Raw genomic sequence first — 24044 nt, 5'->3', positions numbered from 1 at the left:
TAGGCCCCTTAGTTCCAGGGAAGGGAAATCTTAATGCTACAGCATACAATGACATTCTAGACGATTCTGTGCTTCCAACTTTGTGACAACAGTTTGGGGAAGGCCCTTTCCTGTTTCAGCATGACAATGCCCCAGTGCACAAAGCGAGGTCCATACAGAAATGTTTTGTCAAGATCGGTGTGGAAGAACTTGACTGACCTGCACAGAGCCCTGACCTCAACCCCATCGAACACCTTTGGGATGAATTGGAACGCCAGTCCAACATCAGTGCCAACCTCACTAATGTTCTTGTGGCTGAATGGAAGCAAGTACCCGCAATGTTCCAACATCTAGCGGAAAGCCTTCCCAGAAGAGTGGAGGTTGATATGCTGCAGGAGTTATTATTAAGGCTATAGTACTATTCACACAGGACAAGCATTACTAGAGAACGCTGGTTATTTATCTATTACCCCAGAATGTCCGTTATTCTAGAGAACCATGTGGACGGGATTCGTTTTTCCAAACTGCCCCCTGTAATTATTATATATATTTCTTCCTATAAATTGACAGTTATGATGTAAGCCTGGAGGTTTTTTTCCAGGCATGAAGATATTTCAACAAGTCCAGGCGATAACAGGCTACACTGATAACTCGAGCTTGGTTCCCAAGTTTCTAAACCATACCAAACCCTCTTTGGTATAGTGTCGCCATAATATTTTAATTGAGGAAGTGTGATCATAATCATTCGGATATTTTAGGGATCCGCAATAGAAGACGTCTTAGCCTGCCAGCCTTCAGATGTGAGCTAAACAGCTAACTTGCACTTGATATGCATTTTTAGGCTATGGATGTTCCAAACGTTTAGCTCAGTAGTATACTGCGATCTATTAACAGCAATGGTTGCATTAAATATGTGCAATAATTTTTATGATGCGTTTGGCGATATTCAATTAATTTGCGTATAAACAAAAGCAATCACTGTGAACGTTGATACATGTAGGCCCTTCATATGTAGGCTATGCGCAGCACTTCATTCAATTTATCAAATCAGTTATTGTTTTCTTGTTCAAACCTCGAGCCACCTGTCGAACTCAGACATTTCTCTCAAAACACAGGGATGTCGATTCGCACGGGACTAATATTATCAGAGGACTTTGGAGTAGGTTATTCTGGTTAGTCAATGTCCAGATTTCATTTTCCATTTAACCCATCTAAACAGTAGGCTACAGTTCCCTTGATATGCCATAGGCCTATTTGAAGTCACGTCTTGTGACTGTGGAATTTGTATAGAGCCTCAATCTTCACACACAACATAGCCAGCACTGCTATCATCCTCTTTCACCACTTCACCAAATCTTTTCAAACATTACTTCTCTGGCCCTCCCTCTTTATATTCAGCTCTCCTTACTCAGCTATTGTCTTATTGAATGAAACTTCGGCAATTACCTTTTTGCCGAAGTGGATTGACATTAACTTTTTCTGCACGTTCCCAAAAGCATTATCTGGTGATTGGCTGTGTAGGCTATTTGGCGTCCGCACAGTTAAGCTAAAATTTAGGCTTATGCAGTAATACCAGATAATCTAAAATAATTAAAGAAAAGCCTCCTTGTAGCCTATATAAATAATTACACATTGATGGATTGTGTAAGGTATTGTTTCTCTTTATTCAACCTGCCCTTCAGGCACACACTATTTAAATGACATTAAACACGGCATTAAACACTACCTTCCATCCATCGTCCTCTTCCTGTTATATACCATTGCACCATAGAGTCACATGGCCATCAGTCTCCCTCTCCATAATAAACCTATGAAGGCACTGGGCAGTCTCCATGAGCTCTCCTCTCCAACAAACAGAAAGGACAGAGGACTATCTGTGACAGATCTACCCACTCTTTATTTCCCCTGACCTCATAGCAGAATCTCTTCAGACTAGACAAAACAATATGAACAAGAGACCGGACAAAGCAATAACAAAGCAGTTGAGGGTCAGAGATACAAGACGAGGTACTGCAGACAGAAAGCAGTCAACATTTTTTAATGGGTCTGTTTGGCAACTGTTCAGGTTTTTTTGAGGTTGTTTTTTCCCCCATCTAGTTCCTGTGTGTCACTGACCCTCCATTGACTGAAAATAAACAGTGCAATATTGATCTCCCTCTCTCTTTGGTGAGCCGACCGACTGGGCGTGCAGGGACAGCATGTGGTGAACTGCTCGACTCCGTCCCTCTCACTGTCCCTGGCCCTCTCCCTCATCAAGATCCTGTCCCTCGCCCAGGGTGTGAGACAAACCGTTACCATGGTAGAATGACTGACTGACTGGGGGTTTATTGAGCTAACTGTGTCAGGGCTACACTATCACTACCATGCTCACAGCAGTGAGATGTGAGAGGGCTAGAGGGATGTAGGAGAGCTTAGCATGTGGTTATTTAAGAATGACGTGTGTATGTGTGTATGTGTCTTCCTTATAATACTCACAGTTGCTAATAACTCCACCCAAAGGGTCTCCCTTGAAGTCAAACTCAATGTCCATGTATTTCCCCTGTAGAGAAGAGAGAATACAGTGATTAGAATTTCCTGACACCACACTAACATATCAGCATGTTATTGGGTAAATAACAACAACTAGCTAGTCTCTGAGGCAAAATCTATGTTTTCTTTCAGCAATGAAGCAGTTTTCCAGGCAGCCAAAACAAGAGATAAACAGATAAAACAGGACAAATAGGATGATTCGGGCCCAGGGCTTATAATAAGGTGGCAAGGTTAGGTTGCTTTGTAGCAAACTCTGCACAGGCCCTGAATGCATTTAAGTTATGTTTAGGAATCAAAGAGTAAATATGAATAATTGAAATGGCCATTGAACACATTCCCAGATGCAGGAGGAAGCTTGCACAAGCACAGGCAGGGATCACCGCAAACCTCACTGAAATGAGAAAACAGTTTAACTTATTTTGAAGAAGTAATTTTGTCTCCAGGCACTGGACGTGTTCATAAATTCAGCTGCCAATCACATATAGGTATGCTGTGAAGTAATTGACTACTGTGAAGAAGGAAAGTACTTTATTCTTCTCCCATTTGAAAGGAGAGTAAAACAAACCACCCTGCTTCGCTCACCCTCTGTTCTGTTTAAAATGTGGGTTAGAAGAACACTGGGCCCAGTTTCTTTGCAGCCATTTGATTAGTCTTCCTTTTATTTATCTTCAGAGTAAAAAAAAAAAGCCGTAGCGGCTCCTGAGTGGCGCAGCGGTCTAAGGCACTGCATCTCAGTGCTAGAGGCGTCACTGCAGCCCCTGGTTTGATTCCAGGCTGTATCACAACCGGCCGTTGGGAGTCCCACAGGGCGGCGCACAATTGGCCCAGCGTAAATAATAGGCCGTCATTGTTAATAAGAAGTTGTTCTTAACTGACTTGCCTAGTTAAATAAAGGTCAAAAAAGAAAACATTTAACTGGCAATGGCCGCTGCCAGTTTCAACAACATCTCCAGTCTCTCTGCAGGGGGAAGAAACAGATCAAACAATCTGTCCTCGTCCTGAGGAGATGAGTTAGAACTAAATGGGATTCACTGGAACAAGCAGGAGGTGCTCATCAAGCAGTTTAAATCAAGGTTACCTAAATATAAACAGATCAGGCATAATCCGAAATAATTCCCCTATTATGATATCCTAAACCTGAGCACAGGCTAGGGACAGGTAGGTAGCTACACTCTGAGGTTGGTGAGTGAGTTGGACAACTTTATGAAAGCCAGAGGTTGAATAGTATGGTACACAGAGCACTTCAACACCAGATTAAACTGACTCGTGGGATATTAGTTCAAATAACAATGGTACATGACAAAGGCCTGTGAGTTTTGGTTTTGTCCTGACAATGTGACCTGACCAGTGCCCTAGACATTAGGTCATCATTGTGAATGTGTTCTTAACTGACCTGCCTGGTTAAATAAAGGTTAGATAAATAAACAGACATTAAGTGAAGACTGGTTAGCCCGAGACAGGGTGGGATATGGTTCAGTCAGTCAGTTTGTTTCCAGTCTGATTGGTGAAGCCTGAAGTAATGTGGTGACATCAGAAACAGTGGAATCTAAAACAGGCAGCTGCTGGCTGCCAATGGGCCCCACTGGAAAACGCAGCCAGCCAGCGAGGAAGCACGAGAAATAAAAAGACAATGCTTTCCTAGATTAGTTTACCAGACAAAAAACCTCAACAGAGTAAGATAGTGGTTGCATCACCACTCTGCTGATATCATCATTAGTCAAAGCGTCAGTCAGTTTCCTAAAGCTCCAGTGCTGCAGGAGCCATGTTTGCACCAGAATGCTCACTGTGCATAAGTCATATTGGAGGAGAGGTAGTGTAGGCCTCCAAGTATGTTAGTTCCTCAGCGGCAATTGGCCAAAGGTCAGAGGTCAAAGTAACAGTTACCGTAAACCTAACCATCCCATTGGCTGACAATCGTACCGTCAATACGGTCTCCACACCAGCCGACACCTGAGACACAAGCTGTTTTGCATGATGTGACGTAATGTAATCTTTAACTGTACAAAGCAGCACCGTACTGGCGCTTGTGCCATGTGGGAGTGGAATAAGTGGATATATTTAGTGCTTTAAGAGCCATCTCATTGTAGGAAAACATTACATGACACCAGAGGCAGTGGAGTTTCTGTAGAAAAGAGCAGTTTTCAAAAAACTAAAGGGATCTTGGCAGGAGCCATCGGCAGACATCTGGAGATGGTTGCCAAAAAAACACTACACTGACTTGGGTTTAATTTCTATCCTGGGCTGCCTCTATGCTGTAACTGTAATGGCTTGGTGTTAACGGCAGGGTCTGCAGAGAGAGCCAATTGCAAGCTATACAGAGGGAGAAAATGAGGGAGGAACTAGGGGAGAAAGAGTGATATGAGAGAAATTGGAGATAAAAAGAGATAAAAGAGAAAAGGGTGAGGGTTTGTTTGCCTGTGGTGACGTCTAGATCAAAGGTCCACCTGTGTTTAATCTAAAGTAAAAACAGCTTCAATGGAGGAGACCATCACACACAGATTCTTATTGGAGAAGCAGACCATCAAAGCACCCACAGACTTCAGTGTTAGTATCAGGACAACAAAGAAAATAGGATACTTACAAATCGGGATGAGTTGTCATTTCTCATAGTTTTAGCATTCCCAAAAGCTGAAAATAAACATTTCAACATGAGTATCAGTCAGGTAGACAGGGCAACCAATATCAGTACATTATACATTTTGATAGTCTGTATTAAGTCTCTTAATACCATTGCACCATAGAGTCACATGGCCCTCAGTCTCCCTCTCCATAACTTGATAAGTCTGCATTAAGTCTGTATTACTTCAAGTATGTGAAAAGTCATCAAGCATCACTTTCTCTGCTAAATCATAAGCACTAACTAACACATACATACTGAAGGCTTGGTTGGTGTTCTCTTCATGAAATCTACTTAACGCTGTCTGTCGAACCTGTAAAAGCTGATCCATTTATCTGTCAATCATGAAACAACTAGGCTATCACAAAGCCTTTTGGTCTGATTTTATTTTACTTTTATTTAACTAAGCAAGTCAGTTAAGAAGAAATTCTTATTTTCAATGACGGCCTAGGAACAGTGGGGTTAACTGCCTTGATCAGGGGCAGAATGACATTTGTACCTTATTAGCTCAGGGATTCGATCTAGCAACATTTTGGTTACTAGTCCAACGCTCTAACCACTAGGCTACCTACCACCCCTGACGCCTAATCAGTCCCATTATGTTATTGAGGGCCTGGGTTAAAACAAAGCTTGGAGGCTTTCAAAGCTGAAGGCTCAAAATAGCAGTCTCTCTACATTTAAGTCAGTGGTTCAGTGTGTGAACTGTGCACTACACATATTACACAATTATGAAAATGACCAGAGACCATCAATTATAAGTTTGCAGTATTTCATAGTTCAACACACATTTCAACACAATATCATCATTCAAGAAAAGACAGTGAAAAAAGTACAGAATTGCTCGTTCAGTACAGTCCTTTAAGCAGGCTGAGATTTGTGGGAGCACCAACTGCAGTAAAAGTACATTATTAATTTTCTCTTCCTCTCTCCAAAATCCCACATTTTACACGAAACAGCATTCATTTGTCTTTCAACAAAGCACCGTGGGGTTGTAAAGTATTTAAATCAGCCACCTAATTAAAGAGTGTTGATTAAGTCAATCATTGCTAACTACAGTAAGTCTATGTCCCCCCCGCTCCCTCTCTTTGTGTACCTAAGGGTCATTACAGCCTGTAGCTGCTATACTCCTACTGAGTGTATTCTGGGCCTGGCTCCAACCTACAGCAGCTAAGTACTGGGCACCGCTAGGCTACCTTCATCATTCACGAGCATTTCCTGTCTACAGACCCTCAATTAAAACACTGCTGTCTGTGCCAGCACAGAGGTATAGGGAGGGTTTTTTCTCCTCATGTAGTGGACTAAGGATTGGTGAAAAATGTAAATAGGGTTGGGAGATTTTATAAAGTGTTGCATGTTGTGTCTAGTAGTCATTGGATGAAGAGTGGTTTGATGATTCATGTCAGGAAAACAAATACGGTACTCTCCAAAACAGATTTTTTTTAAATGTACAGAGGCCGGTCACAAATGAACAGTTAATTGAATGTAAAGAAAATAATATGAAAACATGTATTGTCACATACAGGGTTTTACAGGGTAAGCCATAGTAGCATGGCATCCCTGGAGCAAATTAAGGGCACAGACAGATTTTTCACCATCTCGGCTCTGGTTTTCGAAACAGCAACCTTTCGGTTACCGGCCCAACGGGTCTCTTTCTCACACACTTCAAGTCTCTCTTAACAGAGATATCCATATAGCTTGAATGCTTTTTGACAACTTGAATGAAAGCATTCAACCTATTTGGATATCTCTGTTAAGAGAGGCTTGACGTGTGAGAGAAAGAGACTGGTTAGAGAAAAAAGCTAAACTGATTGTGTGTAAAAGTGGGTGTGTCCCTGATGCCTCGGCCATCTTAGCTGAGCCCCATCCCACTCTGAACCTGAAGCATGGGAGCCACTTCCACTCACATATATAAGCACCTCCTATTCCGAACTTGCATGGGAAAGAGCGAAAGGTGGGTCGGGTTAGAACACTCACCCTCCAGCACAGGATTGGACTGCAGCAGCTGCTCCTTCACCTTGTTCACCTCCTGGCCCTTCCCACACACCGCCGCCACATATGACATCACCAGCTTACTGGCCTCTGGAACAGGAACAGACAGAAAGACAGGGTTAAAGGTCATTCTCATCTAGATCTAGACAGGGCTGAGGCAAGAGCCCTGACACACCCAAACCTCCAAGTCGCCAATTACGCCAACCCTAGCCGGCCCCTCCACAACCCAAAATCCCCCTTACACCACTCTCCAGCGGCCCCTACAGAGACAGGGTGTGTACCCTCTCTGGGAAAAATGTCAAGAACTTTGAAAGGTTCTTCAAGTGCAGTCGCAAAAACAATCAAGCGCTATGATGAAACTGGCGAAATGAGGACAGCCACAGGAAGGAAGACCCAGAGTTACCGCTGCCGCATAAATAATGGCGCCAGACAGGATGGCCGCCGTTTTACGGGCTCCAAAGCAACTGTGCTGTTTTTTCGCATTGTTTGTAACTTATGTACATCAAGTTGCTGCTAACGTCTCTATGACGGAAAAGAGCTTCAGAACAGTGATTATTCACCTCAAACTGGACTAAATTGTTTTATTTAATGAGTCCGAAGCGAAGGATATACTTCTTTCCGAAGAACAGGTCCAATCCCTGTCATTCGCAACCTTCTCCCGCGGAGATACCGAGGGAGAAGGTTTGGATGCCTTGTTAGGATTCGTAGGTGAGTCAGTAAATCTCCATTACCATCGGTTCTATTGGCCAACGTGCAATCACAGGAAAACAACCTCGATGGTCTACGGTCGAGACTATCCTACAAACGGGACATTAAAAACTGTAATATCCTATGTTTCATTGAGTGATGGCTGAACGACGACACGGATAATATAGAGCTGGCTGGTTTTTCTTTGTAACACCAGGACAGAGTAGCTACGTCTGGTAAGACGAGGGGCGGGTGTGTGTGTCTATTTGTCAGTAACTGCTGGCGCGCGATGTCTAATGTTAAAGAAGTCTCAAGGTATTGCTCGCCTGAGGTACCTCATGATAAGCTATAGACCACACAATCTACCAAGAAAGTTCTCATCTATATTTTCGTAGCCGTCTATTTACCATAACAAACTGATGCTGGCACTAAGACCGCACTCAACAAGCTGTATAAGGCCATTAGCAAACAAGAAAATGCTCATCCAGAAACAGCGCTCCTAGTGGCCAGGGACTTTAATGCAGGCAAACTTAAATCAGTTTTACCTAATTTATACCAGCATGACACAAGCGCAAACAGAGGAAAATAAATTCTAGACCACCTTTACTCCACACACAGAGACAGATACAAATCTCTCCCTCGCCCTCCATTTGGCAAATCTGACCATAACTCTATTCTCCTGATTCCTGCTTACAAGCAAAAACTAAAGCAGGAAGTACTAGTGACTCGCTCTTAATGGAAGTGGTCCGATGACGCTGATTCTACGCTACAGGACTGTTCTGCTAGCACAGACTGGAATATGTTCTGTGATTCATCCAATGGCTTTGAGGAGTATATAACGTCAGTCACCTGGCTTCATCAATAAGTGCATTGAGGACGTCGTCCCCATAGAGACGTATCCCAACCAGAAGCCATGGATTACAGCCAAAATCCGCACCGAGCTAAAGGCTAGAGTTGCCACTTTCAAGGAGCGGGACACTAATCCCGACAATTATAAGACATCCCACTACGCCCTCAGACAAACCATCAAACAGGCAAAGCGTCAATACAGGACTAAGATTGAATCCTACTACACCGGCTCTGATGTTTGTCAGATGTGTCTGGGCTTAACTATTACGAACTACAAAGGGAAGCACAGTCGCGAGCTGCCCAGTGACGCGAGACTACCAGATGAGCTAAATAACTTTTAGGCAAGTAACACTGAAGCATGCATGAGAGAACCAGCTGTTCTGGACGACTATGTGATCACGCTCTACGCAGCCGATGTGAACAAGACCTTTAAACAGGTCAACATTCACAAGGTCCCTTACGTCTGTAGCCATGAAGCGTTTTTAAAGGCTGGTCATGGCTCACAACAGAGGTAGGCCTGATCACTGACAACGATGAGCCAGCTCATAGGGAGGGGGTCAAAGACCTGTCAGTGAGGTTCTAGGACAACAACCTCTCCCTCAATGTGAGCAAGAATAGGCCCCCAATTACATCGACGAGGCTGAAGTGGAGTGGGTCGAGAGTTTCAAGTTCCTTTGTGTCCACATCACCAACAAACGATCATAGTCCAAACACACCAAGACAGTCGTGAAGAGGGAGCAACAACACCAGGAGACTGAAACGGTTTGGCATGGGTCCCCAGATCCTCAAAAAGTTATACAGCTGCATAATCGAGACCATCCAGACCGGTTGCATCACCACCTGGTATGGCAACTTCTCAGTAATAGACCGTAAGGCGCTACAGAGGGTAGTGTGTACGGCTCAAAACATAACTGGGGCCTCGTTATTATGTAATTCTACTCTGTTTACTTTCTATTTGTACTTGTTTTATTTAGTAAATATTTTCTTAATTCTATTTCTTGAACTGCACTGCTGGTTAAGGGCTTGTAAGCAAGCATTTCACGGTAAGGTCTACACCTTTTGTATACAATGCATGTGACAAAAACAATTTGATTTGATTTGTTTCAGAGTTCAAGTAACAGACACATTACAATATCAACTGTTCTGAAGAGACTGCGTGAATCAGGCCTTCAAGGTCGAATTGCTGCAAAGAACCACTACTAAAGAACATCAATAAGAAGCAGAGACTTGCTTGGACCAAGAAACACAAGCAATGGACATTAACATTTTTGGTTATAACCGCCATGTCTTTGTGAGACGCAGATTACTTGAACGTATCATTTCAGTATGTGTGGTTCCCACCATGAAGCATGGAGGACGAGGTGTGATGGTGCTATACTGGTGACACGGATTTATTTAGAATTCAAGGCACACTTAACCAGCATGGCTACCACAGCATTCTTAAAGGTCCTCAATGATGTCACCATTGCCCTTGATTCTAAGCAATGCTGTGCTGCTATTTTTATTGACTTGGCCAATGCTTTTGATATGGTAGACCATTCAATTCTTGTGGGCCAGCTGAAGATTATTAGTGTCTCTGAGGGATCTTTGGCCTGGTTTACTAACTACCTCTCTCAAAGAGTGCAGTGTATAAAGTCAGAACATCTGCTGTCTCAGCCACTGCCTTTCACCAAGGGTGTACCCGAAGCCTCGATCCTAGACCCCACGCTCTTCTCAATTTACAACAAAGCTCAGGCAGTAGGAAGCTCTCTCACCATTTATATGCAGATAGTCTTATACTCAGCTGGCCCCTCCCCGGATGTTGTGTTAAACGCTCTACAACAAAGCTTTCTTAGTGTCCAACAAGCTTTCTCTGCCCTTAACCTTGCTCTGAACACCTCCAAAACAAAGGTTGTGTGTTTTGGTAAGAAGAATACCGTTCTCCCCACAGGTGTAATTACTACCTCTGAGGGTTTAGAGCTTGAGGTAGTGACCTCATACAAGTACTTGTGAGTATGGCTAGACGGTACACTGTCCTTCTCTGGGTACATATCAAAGCTGCAGGCTTAAATCTAGACTTGGTTTCCTCTATCGTAATCACTCCCCTTTCACCCCAGCTGCCAAACTAACCCTGACTCAGATGACCATCCTACCTATGCTAGATTACGGAGACGTAAATTTATAGATCGGCATATAAGGGTGCTCTCGAGCGGCTAGATGGTCTTTACCATTCGGCCATCAGATTTCCCACCAATGCTCCTTGAAGGACACATCACTGCACTCTATACTCCTCTGTAAACTGGTCATCTCTGTATAGCCGTCAGAAGACCAACTGGTTGATGCTTATTTATAAAACCCTCTTAGGCCTCACTCCCCACTATCTGAGATATCTAATGCAGCTTCACATACATATCTACTGCATCCTCCACATACAACACCTGTTCTGCCAGTCACATTCTGTTGAAGGTCCCCAAAGCACACACATCCCTGGGTCGCTCCTCTTTTCAGTTCGCTGCAGCTAGCGACTGGAACGCGCTGCAACAAACACTCAAACTGGAGAGTTCAATCTCTTCATTCAAAGACTCAATCATGGACACGCTAACTGACAGTTGTGGCTACTTTCAGTGATGTATTGTTGTCTCTACCTTCTTACCCCTTGTGCTGTTGTCTGTGCCCAATAATGTTTGTACCCTGTTTTGTGCTGCTACCATGCGTTGCTGCCATGCAGGGTTGTCGTCTTAGACAACACACCACTACGTAGAGACCCATCTTGTCGTTATGTGGGTTTTGTCCTATATTTTTTACATTTATTTTAATCCCAGCCCCCTTCCCCGCAGGAGGCCTTTTTCCTTTTGGTAGGCCGTCATTGTAAATAAGAATTTGTTCTTAACTGACTTGCCTAGTTAAATAAAAAATAAAATTCTGCATCGACACGACATCTCATCTGGTTTGCGCTTAGTGGTACAATCATTTGTTTTTCAAATGGACAATGATCCAAAACATCCCTCCAGGCTGTGTAAGGGCTATTTGACCAAGAAGGAGTGTGCTGGTGATGCATCAGACTACCTGGCCTCCACAATCACCCGACCTCAACCCAATTGAGATGGTTTGGGATGAGTTGGACCACAGAGTGAAGAAAAAGCAGCCAACAGGTGCTCAGCATATGTGGGAACTTCTTCAAGACTGTTGAAAAAGAATTCCTCATGAAGCTAGTTGAGAGAATGCCAAGAGTGGGCAAAGCTGTCATCAAGGCAAAGGGTGTCTACTTTGAAGAATCTGAATATATTTGTTTAAAACTTTTTAGGTTACTAAACTCAGCAAAAAAGGAAACATCTGTCAACGGCGTTTATTTTCAGCAAACTTAACATGTGTAAATATTTGTATGAACATAAGATTCAACAACTGACAAACTGAACAAGTTCCACAGACATGTGACTAACAGAAATTGAATAATAAAGGGGGGGGGGGGGGGGGGTCAAATCAAAAGTAACAGTCAGTATCTGGTGTGGCCACCAGCTGCATTAAGTACTGCAGTGCATCCCCTCATGGACCGCACCAGATTTGCCAGTTATTGCTGTGAGATGTTACCCCACTCTTCCACCAAGGCACGTGCAAGTTCCTGGACATTTCTGGGGGGAATGGCCCTAGCCCTCACCCTCTGATCCAACAGGTCCCAACAGAGCCCGGTTGAGATCCGGGCTCTTCGCTGGCCATAGCAGAACACTGACATTCCTGTCTTGCAGGAAATCATGCACAGAACGAGCAATATGGCTGGTGGCATTGTCATGCAGGATAAAGAAAAACCCTTGAATGAGTAAGTGTGTCCAAACTTTTGACTGGTACTGTATTAGAACATGTACCCAGACCCAGCGTTTTAAAAGATGGGGTTAGAATATGTGCAACTTTATGAGTTTATGTGCATTGATATGAATATGAAATGCTCCCGAATCAGCCTCTTCTCAGGACAGAAAGCATTATGCTAAACGTTACATGGTTTGTAGTATTAGTGTAATGTTCAGTCCAGACTCCAGAACATCCCTAGCCGATGAGATGACTGACGGTCTGCAGCGGACTGTGACCCAGAAAGCAAAAAGCGAGAGTCAAAGGCAGAGAGGAAATCTTAAGAGGGCCTTTGACAACCCTTAGATATAGATAGTTAGGAAAGAGCGGGTAAGGGGAAAGCAGGAAATCAGCACAAGAGTTGAAGGATCCTAGAAATGACGTACAATAATTAAACATAGAGCCCTCGAACTCAACTCTGGACCTGGAAGCCAGTTCCGCTGCTTTATTCATTGTTACCCTCTAATCAGGGACCCATTGTGCAATTAATTGTCAGGTAGAACAGAAAACCAGCAGGCTCCGGACCTTGTAGGTTATTAAGAGTTGAATACCCCTGACAGAGGATAGTATCGTTAACAAACCTTACAGTGAGTAAGCCAACAGTCCGCTATAATCATGTTTTTCAATCTCAAAAGGAACAAAGTAAGATGGGATGCTCAGAAACAAATGCACTGAAACACTCCTGTCAGGCACTGCACTCAAGGCAGTACGATAAATAAATTAGACCTCCTCTGAAAAATGCATTAACAAATAAAAGACTACGTCTTCACAAGATGACTCCGTAATGAATTGGACTGAATAGCATTAGGGTCACCCCAAACCCAGACCCATTTTCATCACCCTCATCTACCCCCTGTAAACCTACTGAGATTACCCCAAATCCTAACTCATCTCATTGCCCTGGCTTTTGCCCCCCCCCCCGACAAAGGAGAAAGAAAGACCCCAAAACAAATGGTGTGGTTGTAATGTCCTGTACACTGATGTCAGAAAATTGTAGAAAGTTATGTGGCAGCACTTGACTTCATTAGACAAAAATGGTTTGTTTTGCATTTGAAGGAGAAAAGGAGTTAAATAAAAACACGAGTGAACTCCGACCTCTGCCAGCACTGCATCATTGCTAAGGTGACTAATTAATGATGTTTAACAATGTGACACCAGACTAACATTAATGTTCTCTATCAAAGTAATTAGGATGTTAACATTGGCCTTGCAGTGACAGATAATCCAAGGCCTTGTAATCACAGCACCAGTTAACCACAGAACGGTTTCAGGGCTGTGGGATATATGCTGGTATAAACATAACATTTAAGTAGTTGTGTCTTTTCTTTAGTGGGATGAAGGCCACTTGTAGAGAGTTTAATGGGAACCAAATGGAGAGTCAACTGGATTGACAACATGTTTGTAATTCACCCAGTAGCCCACTTCACCTGGCAGGCACGTGTACTGCAGTTTGACTCCAGCCTCCAGGACTCCAGATGAGAAGTGCCATGCCAGCAAAATAATTTGAATAATAGAATGGTTAGAACCTCTGAGAATTCTATTATTGTATTAATTCCAACACAAAAGGATGGCACAAATGGGGCTTCCAACAGCTAAAAGATAATTGGTATGTTACTTGGTTTTATCATGTCAGATTCTCAAAGCCACATCACCCAGAGCACTGTACTATTGAATGAAAGTGTGTTAATACACCAGCAATTAGAAACAGTTTGGTTAGAGGCAGAGAAGAATTAAACTTATAAAAGAGGAACAGTAGACCACAATGTTATGTGAAGTTGGCTTCTGATAGCTTTGGTAAGTGCTGTAACACAAAACCAACAAAGAAAATGAAGAGAAGCTTTCAATTTAACTGATGTCAGAGGAAGGGACAGGGTGTGATGGTGATATCATCATCATCATATATTAGGGAGCATGGAGATTTCCCTGCCAATTCAATATGGCCAGCAACTGGGAATCACATCTACCAAATTAACTATAACTAGCCACCAAATACCATTCTTCCATGCTTCTGTGTAGCATATGTGATTTTTTACAGTTAATCTTTACCTATAGAACACTTTCCATGATTAAAACATAGGTTAATACAAGTTGACAGCACAACATGGCAAAACATAAAATGAAGGAATATTTAAAGAGTTGCCACCGTTTATATTGTTTTGTCTAACTTCCATTTTATCGTCAGAGTTTGTTTCCATTAGTCAGTCGCTTTGTCTTTACACTATTGTTTTGCCATGCCTGCATGTACATTTGTGACTCGTTTCAGGAAACTAGGCATATGTCACACGTCACTACTTCACAGGAGAGGCATTGGAACGTAAACATTTTTGGGGGCAGAAATATCTTCTGGAACATGTGAACTTTCATGTGCATTAATAACAAACTTGTATTCCGTAAATACAAATAAAATTGTTAAATTACGAGCCTAGTTGGCTTATCCACGAAAAAAGTCAGGAACCTTGCAGCAAGCCATGATTGGCTGAGATAATTGGTGGTCTGGACATGCCAGGTGATGAGTTTGCATTGGTCTTTCATTTCGCACGCTTCTGTTTATAACATGAGCTGCTCAGTATGTGTTGATAGTACTTTCTACCGCGCCGTTTTTGAAATGTATAACGTTAGCCATCGAGAACTACAAAAGTTGATACTTTTCAACAACATTGGTACCCTGAATTTAGCAGGCACTATCGACAGATCACTTGGAAAAAGCTATTTGCTACTTTCTACACACGCCACGGTCTGTGTTTAAACGGCCAAACAAAATGTAGCTACAAACAAAACAATGGTTCCAGTCTGCCGTGAAGCGTTCATCCATGTATAAGGTAAAGAGCCGAGCTCCATTTTCAGATATAATAAGTTAAAGAATTTTGTCAGAAAGTCGTTTTCATTGCAAGTTAAAGCGTACTGTTATCTAGCTAGAAAACATTAGCTCGCTGGCTCATTACCTAGCATTACGTGTATGATCTGTGTAGTAATATTATTTGAATCAGAAATCAATTTGCATTCTTAGTTATAGCCTAATTCTAGCGGAGTAAAAACGAACAAAATATAACTATTGTAAAACAGACTGTCCATGGAAATACAGGCCTAATCGGTGTTGTTCACTAGTTTGCTCCTATTGGGGGACGGGTGGTAGGGTAATAAAGGAAATATATTTAAAATGTATACATATGTATTTACAGTTGAAGTCGGAAGTTTACATACACCTTAGCCAAATACATTTAAACTCAGTTTCACAATTCCTGACATTTAATCCTAGTAAAAATACCCTGTCTTAGGTCAGTTAGGATCACCACTTTATTTTAAGAATATGAAATGTCAGAAAATTAGTAGAGAGAATGATTTCTTTCAGCTTTTATTTCTTTCATCACATTCCCAGTGGGTCAGAGGTTTACATACACCAAATAAGTATTTGTTAGCATTGCCTTTATATTGTTTAACTTGGGTCAAAAGTTCCACAAGCTTCCCACAATAAGTTGGGTGAATTTTGGCCCATTCCTCCTAACAGAGCTGGAGTAACTGAGTCAGGTTTGTAGGCATTCTTACTTGCACACACTTTTTCAGTTCTGCCCACACATTTTCTATAGGCTTGAGGTCAGGGCTTTTGATGACCACGCCAATACCTTAACTTGGTTGTTCTTAAGCCATTTTGCCACAACTTTGGAAGTATGCTTGGGGTCATTGTCCATTTGGAAGACCCATTTGCGACCAAGCTTTAACTTCCTGACTGATGTCTTGAGATGTTGCTTCAATACATCCACATCATTTTCCCTCCTCATGAGGCCATCTATTTTGTGAAGTGCACCAGTCCCTCCTGCAGCAAAGCACACCCACAGCATGATGCTGTGCTTCACGGTTGGGATTGTGTTCTTCGGCTTTCAAGCCTCCCCCTTTTTCCTCCAAACATAACGGTGGTCATTATGGCCAAACAATTCTATTTTTGTTTCATCAGACCAGAGGACATTTCTCCAAAAAGTACGATCTTTGTCCATGTGCAGTTGCAAACTGTAGTCTGGCTTTTTTATGGCTGTTTTGGAGCAGTGGCTTCTTCTTTGCTGAGCAGCCTTTCAGGTTATGTCAATATAAGACTCGTTTTACTGTGGAAAAAGATACTTCTGTACCTGTTTCCTCCAGCATCTTCACAAGGTCCTTTGCTGTTGTTCTGGGATTGATTTCCACTTTTCGCACCAAAGTACGTTCATCTCTAGGAGACAGAACGCGTCTCCTTCCTGAGCGGTATGACGGCTGCGTGGCCCCATGGTGTTTATACTTGCGTACTATTGTTTGTACAGATGAACGTGGTACATTCAGGCGTTTGGAAATTGCTCCCAAGGATGAACCAGACTTGTGGAGGTCTACAATTTTTTTCTGAGGTCTTGGCTGATTAATTTTTATTTTCCCATGATGTCAAGCAAAGAGGCACTGAGTTTGAAGGTAGGCCTTGAAATACATCCACAGGTACACCTCCAATTGACTCAAAATTATGTCAATGAGCCTATCAGAAGCTTCTAAAGCCATGACATTGTTTTGTGGAATTTTCCAAGCTGTTTTAAGGAACAGTCAACTTAGTGTATATAAACTTCTGACCCACTGGAATTGTGATACAGTGAATTATAAGTGAAATAATATGTCTGTAAACAATTGTTGGAAAAATGACTTGCCATGCACAAAGTAGATGTCCTAACCGACTTAACAAACTATAGATTTGGCAACAAGAAATTTGGAGTGGTTGAAAAATGAGTTAATGACTCCAACCTAAGTGTTTGTAAACTTCAGACTTCAAATGTATATTTGTATGTATTTATATGTGTGCATGTATGTATGTGTGTGTATAGATATATATATATATATATATATTTGCAAAAAAATAATGGGGGGGTTGGAAGTGATGAAGACATTTACATTGATGGAAGCTACAATCCATCTACAACATTCACGTGCAATTTTATCAAAAGTGGGGTTACAAGTTTATCAACTTGTAAAGCGGAGTTTACTTTCCCATTGTTCTTCAACTGCAGTGTATGATACCATTTTCTAACTCTGAGTGTCTACTATTATCCAATGTAAAAAAAAAACACAATTTCAAATTTTGCTACATTGGACCGAATCGAGACGGTCGGTGACATTTAACTTGCATCTGCTGTTTCAGGTACAAACCTGACTTAGGCTTTCCCAAAACAAATCCCAGTCCCAGGTCTGGGATCCTACTGTTCTTTAAAATTTGATTTGATATCCTACTGTTCTTGTGGCTACTGCTGCCTGCCTGCATGCCCCCATCATTGGGTTTCCCTCAGCTACAAGTCTTAGTATGTTCTACAGAAAGAACAGCATGTAATAGAACAGGTATTCCCAAACTGGGGTACACAACATTTTCAAACTGTCCATTTAGTAGGGCCCGCATCCATAGAGACACATACCAGATCTACTGCTAGTACTACAACTACACCTGTCGACAACACAAGTTGTTCTGCTTCCACGAGCACACTCAATGCTAGCATCAGGAATTCTACATTTGTTGTTTGTTGTTACTGCCCCCTACCCGGGAAAACACAGAACAGACAGGGACATTGGACCATCGAAGTGGCGCAAATATGATAAGAACTACATTGATTTGGGGTTCACCTATATTGGGAGCAGTGCTGTTCCTCAGCCACAGTGTGTGTATGCAAAAGTACTATCTCACAACTCGATGAAACCTTCACTCTTGTGCAGACATTTAGAAACAAAACATGACAATTAGAAAAAATGTAGCAAGAATTAAAACGACTTGAGTAGTAAGACATGTATAAAAGCAACATATACCATTAATAAGAAGGGGCTAGAAGCATCTTATATGGTGAGCTACCGAGTGGCTAGGACAGGCAAGCCCCATACTATTGTGGAGGACCTAATTCTTCCTGCTGCCGCGGATATGGCTGGGACAATGCTGGGTGAAAAGGCCCCCAAAACTATTCAGACAATGCCTCCATCAACAACACTGTTTCACAATGCATCAGTGACATGGCAGGAGATGTTTTGAAACAATTACTGCGTCGTATAAAATCCAGTGAATTCAATGCGTTACAGCTGGATGAGTCAACATCTCCTAGCACAGCTCCTGGTACATGTCCGTTACATTTATGGGGTGGGGTGGGGTGGGGGGGGGGGGGGGGGGGGGGGGGGGGGGTCGGGAAGACATCCTCTTCTGCTAATCACTGGAAACCAGGACAACAGTAGAGGATATTTTTAAAGTACTGGACAGCTTTGTGACATCAAATGGTCTTTGGTGGTCAAGATGTGTTGGTATCTGTACTGACGGAGCCAAAGCCATGACAGGGAGACATAGTAGAGTGGTAATCCCAAAGCTAACCTCAAATCAGCTGATCACACAAGGCGGTGTCAACAGAAGAGTAACTGCCAAAAGAGCGCGGCCCAAATAGGGTTTGCCTATAGCATATTATATTTTAAACATTTGCATGTAGTCTAACTAGGTCTTTAATGTCCTCGTTTTAAAATAACAATCCTGTATATATTTCTTATTGCAACTGCAAGCAGTTGCTCCCGACACCACATGGGTAACACTGCAGCATCCACCGAGAGGCTCTTGCTGCCAAGGGAATATCTGACAGCTTGAAATAGGTTTTGGACACTACAGTGAAAACGGTTAACTTTGTTAAAGCAAGGCCCCAGAACTCTCGTGTATTTTATTCATTATGCACTGATATGGGCAGAGACCATATAACGCTTTTACAACATACAGAAGTGCGCTGGTTACCAAGGAGCAAAATATTGACAAAATTTTTTCAATTGCGAGACGAGCTTAAAGTTTTCTTCACTGACCATGATTTTCACTTGTCTGACCGCCTGCATGATGACGAGTTTCTCACACGATTGGCCTATCTAGGTGATGTTTTTTTTCGCCTGAATGATCTGAGTCTAGGATTACAGGGACTCTCCGAAACTATATTCAATGTGCGGGACAAAATTGAGGCTATGATTAAGAAGTTGGAGCTCTTCTCTTTCTGCATTAAGGACGCCACACAGGTCTTTCCATTTGTATGATTTCTTGTGTGCAAATGAACTCAAGCTTACGGTCAATGTCAAATGTGATATAGCGAAGCACCTGAGTGAGTTGGGTGCGCAATTACGCAGGTACTTTCCCGTAACGGATGACACAAACAACTGGATTCGTTACCCCTTTCATGCCCTGCCTCCAGTCCACTTACTGATATCTGAACAAGAGAGCCTCATTGAAATTGCAACTAGCGGATCTGTGAAAATGTTATTTAATCAGAAGCCACTGCCAGATTTCTGGATTGGGCTGCTCTCAGAGTATCCTGCCTTGGCAAATCGCGCTGTTAAGACACTGATGCCCTTTGCAACCACGTACCTATGTGAGAGTGGATTCTTGGCCCTCACTAGCATGAAAACTAAATACAGGCACAGACTGTGTGTGGAAAATGAGTTATGACAGACTCTCTCCAATACAACCCAACATTGCAGAGTTATGAGCATCCTTTCAGGCACACCCTTCTCATTAACCTGTGGTGAGTTATTCAAATTTTTTAATTAACAAATAAGGTTTTATATGCAAGATGGTTAAATAAAGAGCAAAAATATAGATTATTATTATTTTTGCCCTGGTCTTATAAGAGCTCTTTGTCACCTCCCAAAAACTAGTGTGTGTTTGTGGCAGGCTTACAATGATGGCAAAAAAAACAACATTTGAGAGTGTGCTGACCCTGGTGCTAGAGGGGCATGTGGCATTGTATGAAGAGACGGAGAAACCCAACAATGCACTTGATTTACGCAGATGGAGGTTGACAGTTTGAAGGGGTACGAGACGATAAAAAGTTTGGGAACCACTGTTCTCAAACGCTGCAAACAGAACACAGCCCTTATCTAGAAGTCTCAAGATCACTTAACTTTTTATGGCTGCAGGGGCAGTATAAAAGCTCTGATAAAAGGTGCCCATTTCAAACGGCCTCGTACTTAATTCTTGCTCGTACAATATGCATATTATTATTACTATTGGATAGAAAACTCTAGTTTCTAAAACCGTTTGAATTATATCTGTGAGTCAAACAGAACTCATTTGGCACAAACTTCCTGACCAGGAAGTGGAAAGTCTGAAATCGAGACTCTGTTCTACTTCCTGCCTATACATGGGCATGATACGTATTAGTATACGTGCACTTCATACACCTTCCCCTGGATGTCAAGAGGCGGTGAGAGAAGAAATTGTGTGTTTATCTTGGTCTGAAGTGGAATACAAGCTCTTTGTATGACGTGTCCGCCCATTTCCTGTTTTCTGGAGAGCGCGAAGGGGTACTTGGATTTGCCTTCTGTTTAGCTGCCATTATAGGCGACTAATATCTCCGGCTTTGATTTTATTTGATACATGTGACCATATCATCGTAAAGTATGTTTTTTCAATATAGTTTCATCAGATTATCAAAACATTTTCGGGAGTTTTGCCGTGTTCCGTTCTCTTCCGTTTGTTGACATGGAGAGCTTTGAGCCACTTGGCTAGTGCGCTTGCTAAATCGAGAGGGAAAATGAACGTTCTAAATCCAAACAACGATTGTTCTTGACAAAGGACACCTTGTCCAACATTCTGATGGAAGATCACCAAAAGTAAGAAACATTTTATGATGCTATTTCATATATCTGTCGTGCATGTGAACTAGTCGCCGGCGCCCAACTTTGGGGTACTCAGCTATACCGAAGCTGGATGTCGTAATGAAGTTATTTTTTAGAATTCTAACGCTGCGATTTCATTAAGAACTAATGGATCTATCATTTCCTATACAACATGTATTTTTTAGTTATGTTTATGAATAGCTATTTGGTCAGAATATGTGTGTCAGAAAAAGTGTCAGAAAAATATCGTTGCTGTTTAGACGTTGTGGAAAAAGTAGCTAAGATAGCAACATGTATAACCACTGATTTCAGCTCTAAATATGCACATTTTTGAACAAAACATAAGTGTATGTATAACCTGATGTTATAGGACTGTCATCTGATAAAGAATATCAAGGTTAGTCAAAAATTATATATCTTTTACTGGTTTGTTACGATCGCTAACTTTTACTGCTGGGAAATGGCTTGTCTTTCTGGCTATTGTGGTAAGCTAATATAACGCTATATTGTGTTTTCGCTGTAAAACACTTAATAAATCGGAAATATTGGCTGGAATCACAAGATGCCTGTCTTTCATTTGCTGTACACTATGAATTTTTCAGAAATGTTTTATGATGAGTAATTAGGTATTTGACATTGGTGTCTGTAATTATTCTGTCTGCTTTCGGTGCAATTTCTGATTGTAGCTGCAATGTAAACTATGATTTATACCTGAAATATGCAAATTTTTCAAACAAAACATAGATTTATTGTATAACATGTTATAAGACTGTCATCTGATGAAGTTGTTTGTTGGTTAGTTTGGTTGGTTCTTGGTTAGTTAGGTTGGCTTTGTGCATGCTACCTGTGCTGTGAAAAATGTCTGTCCTTTTTTTGTATTTGGTGGTGAGCTAACATAAATATACGTGCTGTTTTCGCTGTAAAACATTTTAAAAATCGGACATGTTGGCTGGATTCACAAGATGTGTACCTTTCATTTGCTGTATTGGACTTGTTAATGTGTGAAAGTTAAATATAAAAAAATAAATTAAAAAAAATTGAATTTCGCGCCCTGCACTTGAGCTGGCTGTTGTCATAAGTGTACCGACGTCGGGCTTGCTGCCATAAGAAGTTAACCCTTGTGTTGTACATTTGAAAGAAGTGTTGATGTTATTTTGTAACAGTGTTACAATACAACAGTAGAATTGACGTACTGCAATCTTTTACTAACACAGTTGATTCCTCGCAAATGTGAGCTCATAAAATGATGGGCCTATTGTTTGTAGGCTATCTTGTGTGCACAGGAAGCTGCTGAGTCAAAATGGATTGAAAACCAGAAACCATGCGTTTCATGTATTTGATACCATTCCAGCGATTCCGTTCCAGTCATTAAAACAAGCCCGTTCTACCCAATTAAGGTGCCACCAGCCTCCTGTGCTTGTGTTGTACATTTAAGAACCCTCAATAGTGTTGCTTGTAAGTGTTGTAAATGTTGATTACCCTCACAATGTTAACCCATTATAGTGCATGTTTGATGACATTAATGGAAGTGTTAACTCCCAATTAAATGGTGGGCCTATTGCATTTGTTTGGTGGAGGACTTGTCTCACCAGTCTTTCCAGCTCCACTCTCTCCTGTGATGAGGATACACTGGTCTTTATCCTGGTCCCTCAGAGAACGGTAGGCCTCATCTGCCAGGGCATAGCTGGAACACACAACAAGCACATCCACATTGACATACGTTCATAGTCCAAACACATTGGATATTCAATTGCGCCACAGATGTAAGTCCATCATTTCAAGGAAGCTTCCATAACATACACAACTCATCCATTCCCATATCATCTATCATTCAAGCTGTTCTATCTTATGTGACACAGGCCAACTACATTGAAACTAATTCTATCTACAGAATATTCATGTTTCTCCATTGCTCACTGGGTTGATATTAGGGCTGTCCCAGAATAAAAACCAATCGATTGGTCTTAAATGTAAAACATGTATTGTTCCATATATAGACATAACCTATGTGTTTTAATAATCAACTATTTATGCATTGAGCTTTTCTGATGCTTCAAGCTCACTGTTTGATGAAATGAGACACAAATGTCGGCTTAAGTGGGAGCCAAAGATCAAGATAACAACAAGAAAAAAAACATAACCTGTCCCGACCATCCTCCTGCTCCTACTGGCTTTCGCAGATTCTGCCATTACTCTCCTGAAGTAGCCGTTAATAGGCTATACGACGAGTCGGCAAACTTTCTCATGTGGAATGCCAATTTACTTTACCATTTCTGCATGCCAGTTATGGTTTTCATATGCACATTCTTGTGGAACAGTTTCATTTCATTTATAATATCGCCTTCATATCTCAAAATCATTGTCATATGGTTAATAAAGATTATATCCAGATGAAAAAAACTAAAAAGTAACTTCTATTGTCATTGGCAACTATGTAAAAATAGCCTATAAAGCCAAAACATTTTAACATTATAGTGTGCCAAAATGGCGCCAGAGGAGATGGCAGCCGTTTTACGGTCTCCTAACCAATTGTGCTATTATGTGATTTTTTCCGCGATATTTGTAAATCATTTTGTACATAATGTTTCTGCAACCGTATCTTACGGAAGAAAAGAGCTTCTGGATATCAGGACAGCGATCACTCACCTCGGATTAGACAAAGATTTCTTCAACAACAACAAGCAGGACTCGATATTCTCCTAACACCCCACAGGGCAGACATCCCAATTAATCGCAAAAGGAAGCGATGCAGAGGACGAATAGCCGGATGCCTAGTCTGGACCCGCAGAAGGTAACTAGGAAAGCTGCCGTTACCGTCAATATTACTCGTCAACGTGCAATCATTGGACAATAAACTAGACGAGGTAAGATCAGGAATATCCTACCAACGGGACATCAAAAACTGTAATTTCCTATGCTTCACGGAATCGTGGCTGAATGACGACATGGATATTCA

General features: G+C 41.8%; 1 protein-coding gene across 7 annotated transcripts in view; it reads right to left on the bottom strand.

Annotated features, from left to right (window-relative positions):
• Positions 1-24044, bottom strand: part of LOC129821081 (unconventional myosin-Ib-like) — a 150175-nt gene that overhangs the window by 51541 nt on the left and 74590 nt on the right. For all 7 annotated transcript variants that reach the window (XM_055878349.1, XM_055878345.1, XM_055878348.1 and 4 more), the window contains exons 4-7: positions 22678-22772; positions 7100-7204; positions 5090-5136; positions 2455-2518 (exon numbers count right to left, since the gene is read on the bottom strand). In XM_055878349.1, the coding sequence (XP_055734324.1) occupies positions 2455-2518; positions 5090-5136; positions 7100-7204; positions 22678-22772 (311 nt within the window). The remainder of the gene's footprint in view (positions 1-2454; positions 2519-5089; positions 5137-7099; positions 7205-22677; positions 22773-24044) is intronic.

Source organism: Salvelinus fontinalis, chromosome 23 (genome assembly GCF_029448725.1).
Source record: "Salvelinus fontinalis isolate EN_2023a chromosome 23, ASM2944872v1, whole genome shotgun sequence".
In the NCBI taxonomy this organism is placed as follows: Eukaryota; Metazoa; Chordata; class Actinopteri; order Salmoniformes; family Salmonidae; genus Salvelinus; species Salvelinus fontinalis.
The sequence above is the reverse complement of the archived record's forward strand: the minus strand, read 5'-3'. Positions and strand labels throughout refer to the sequence as shown.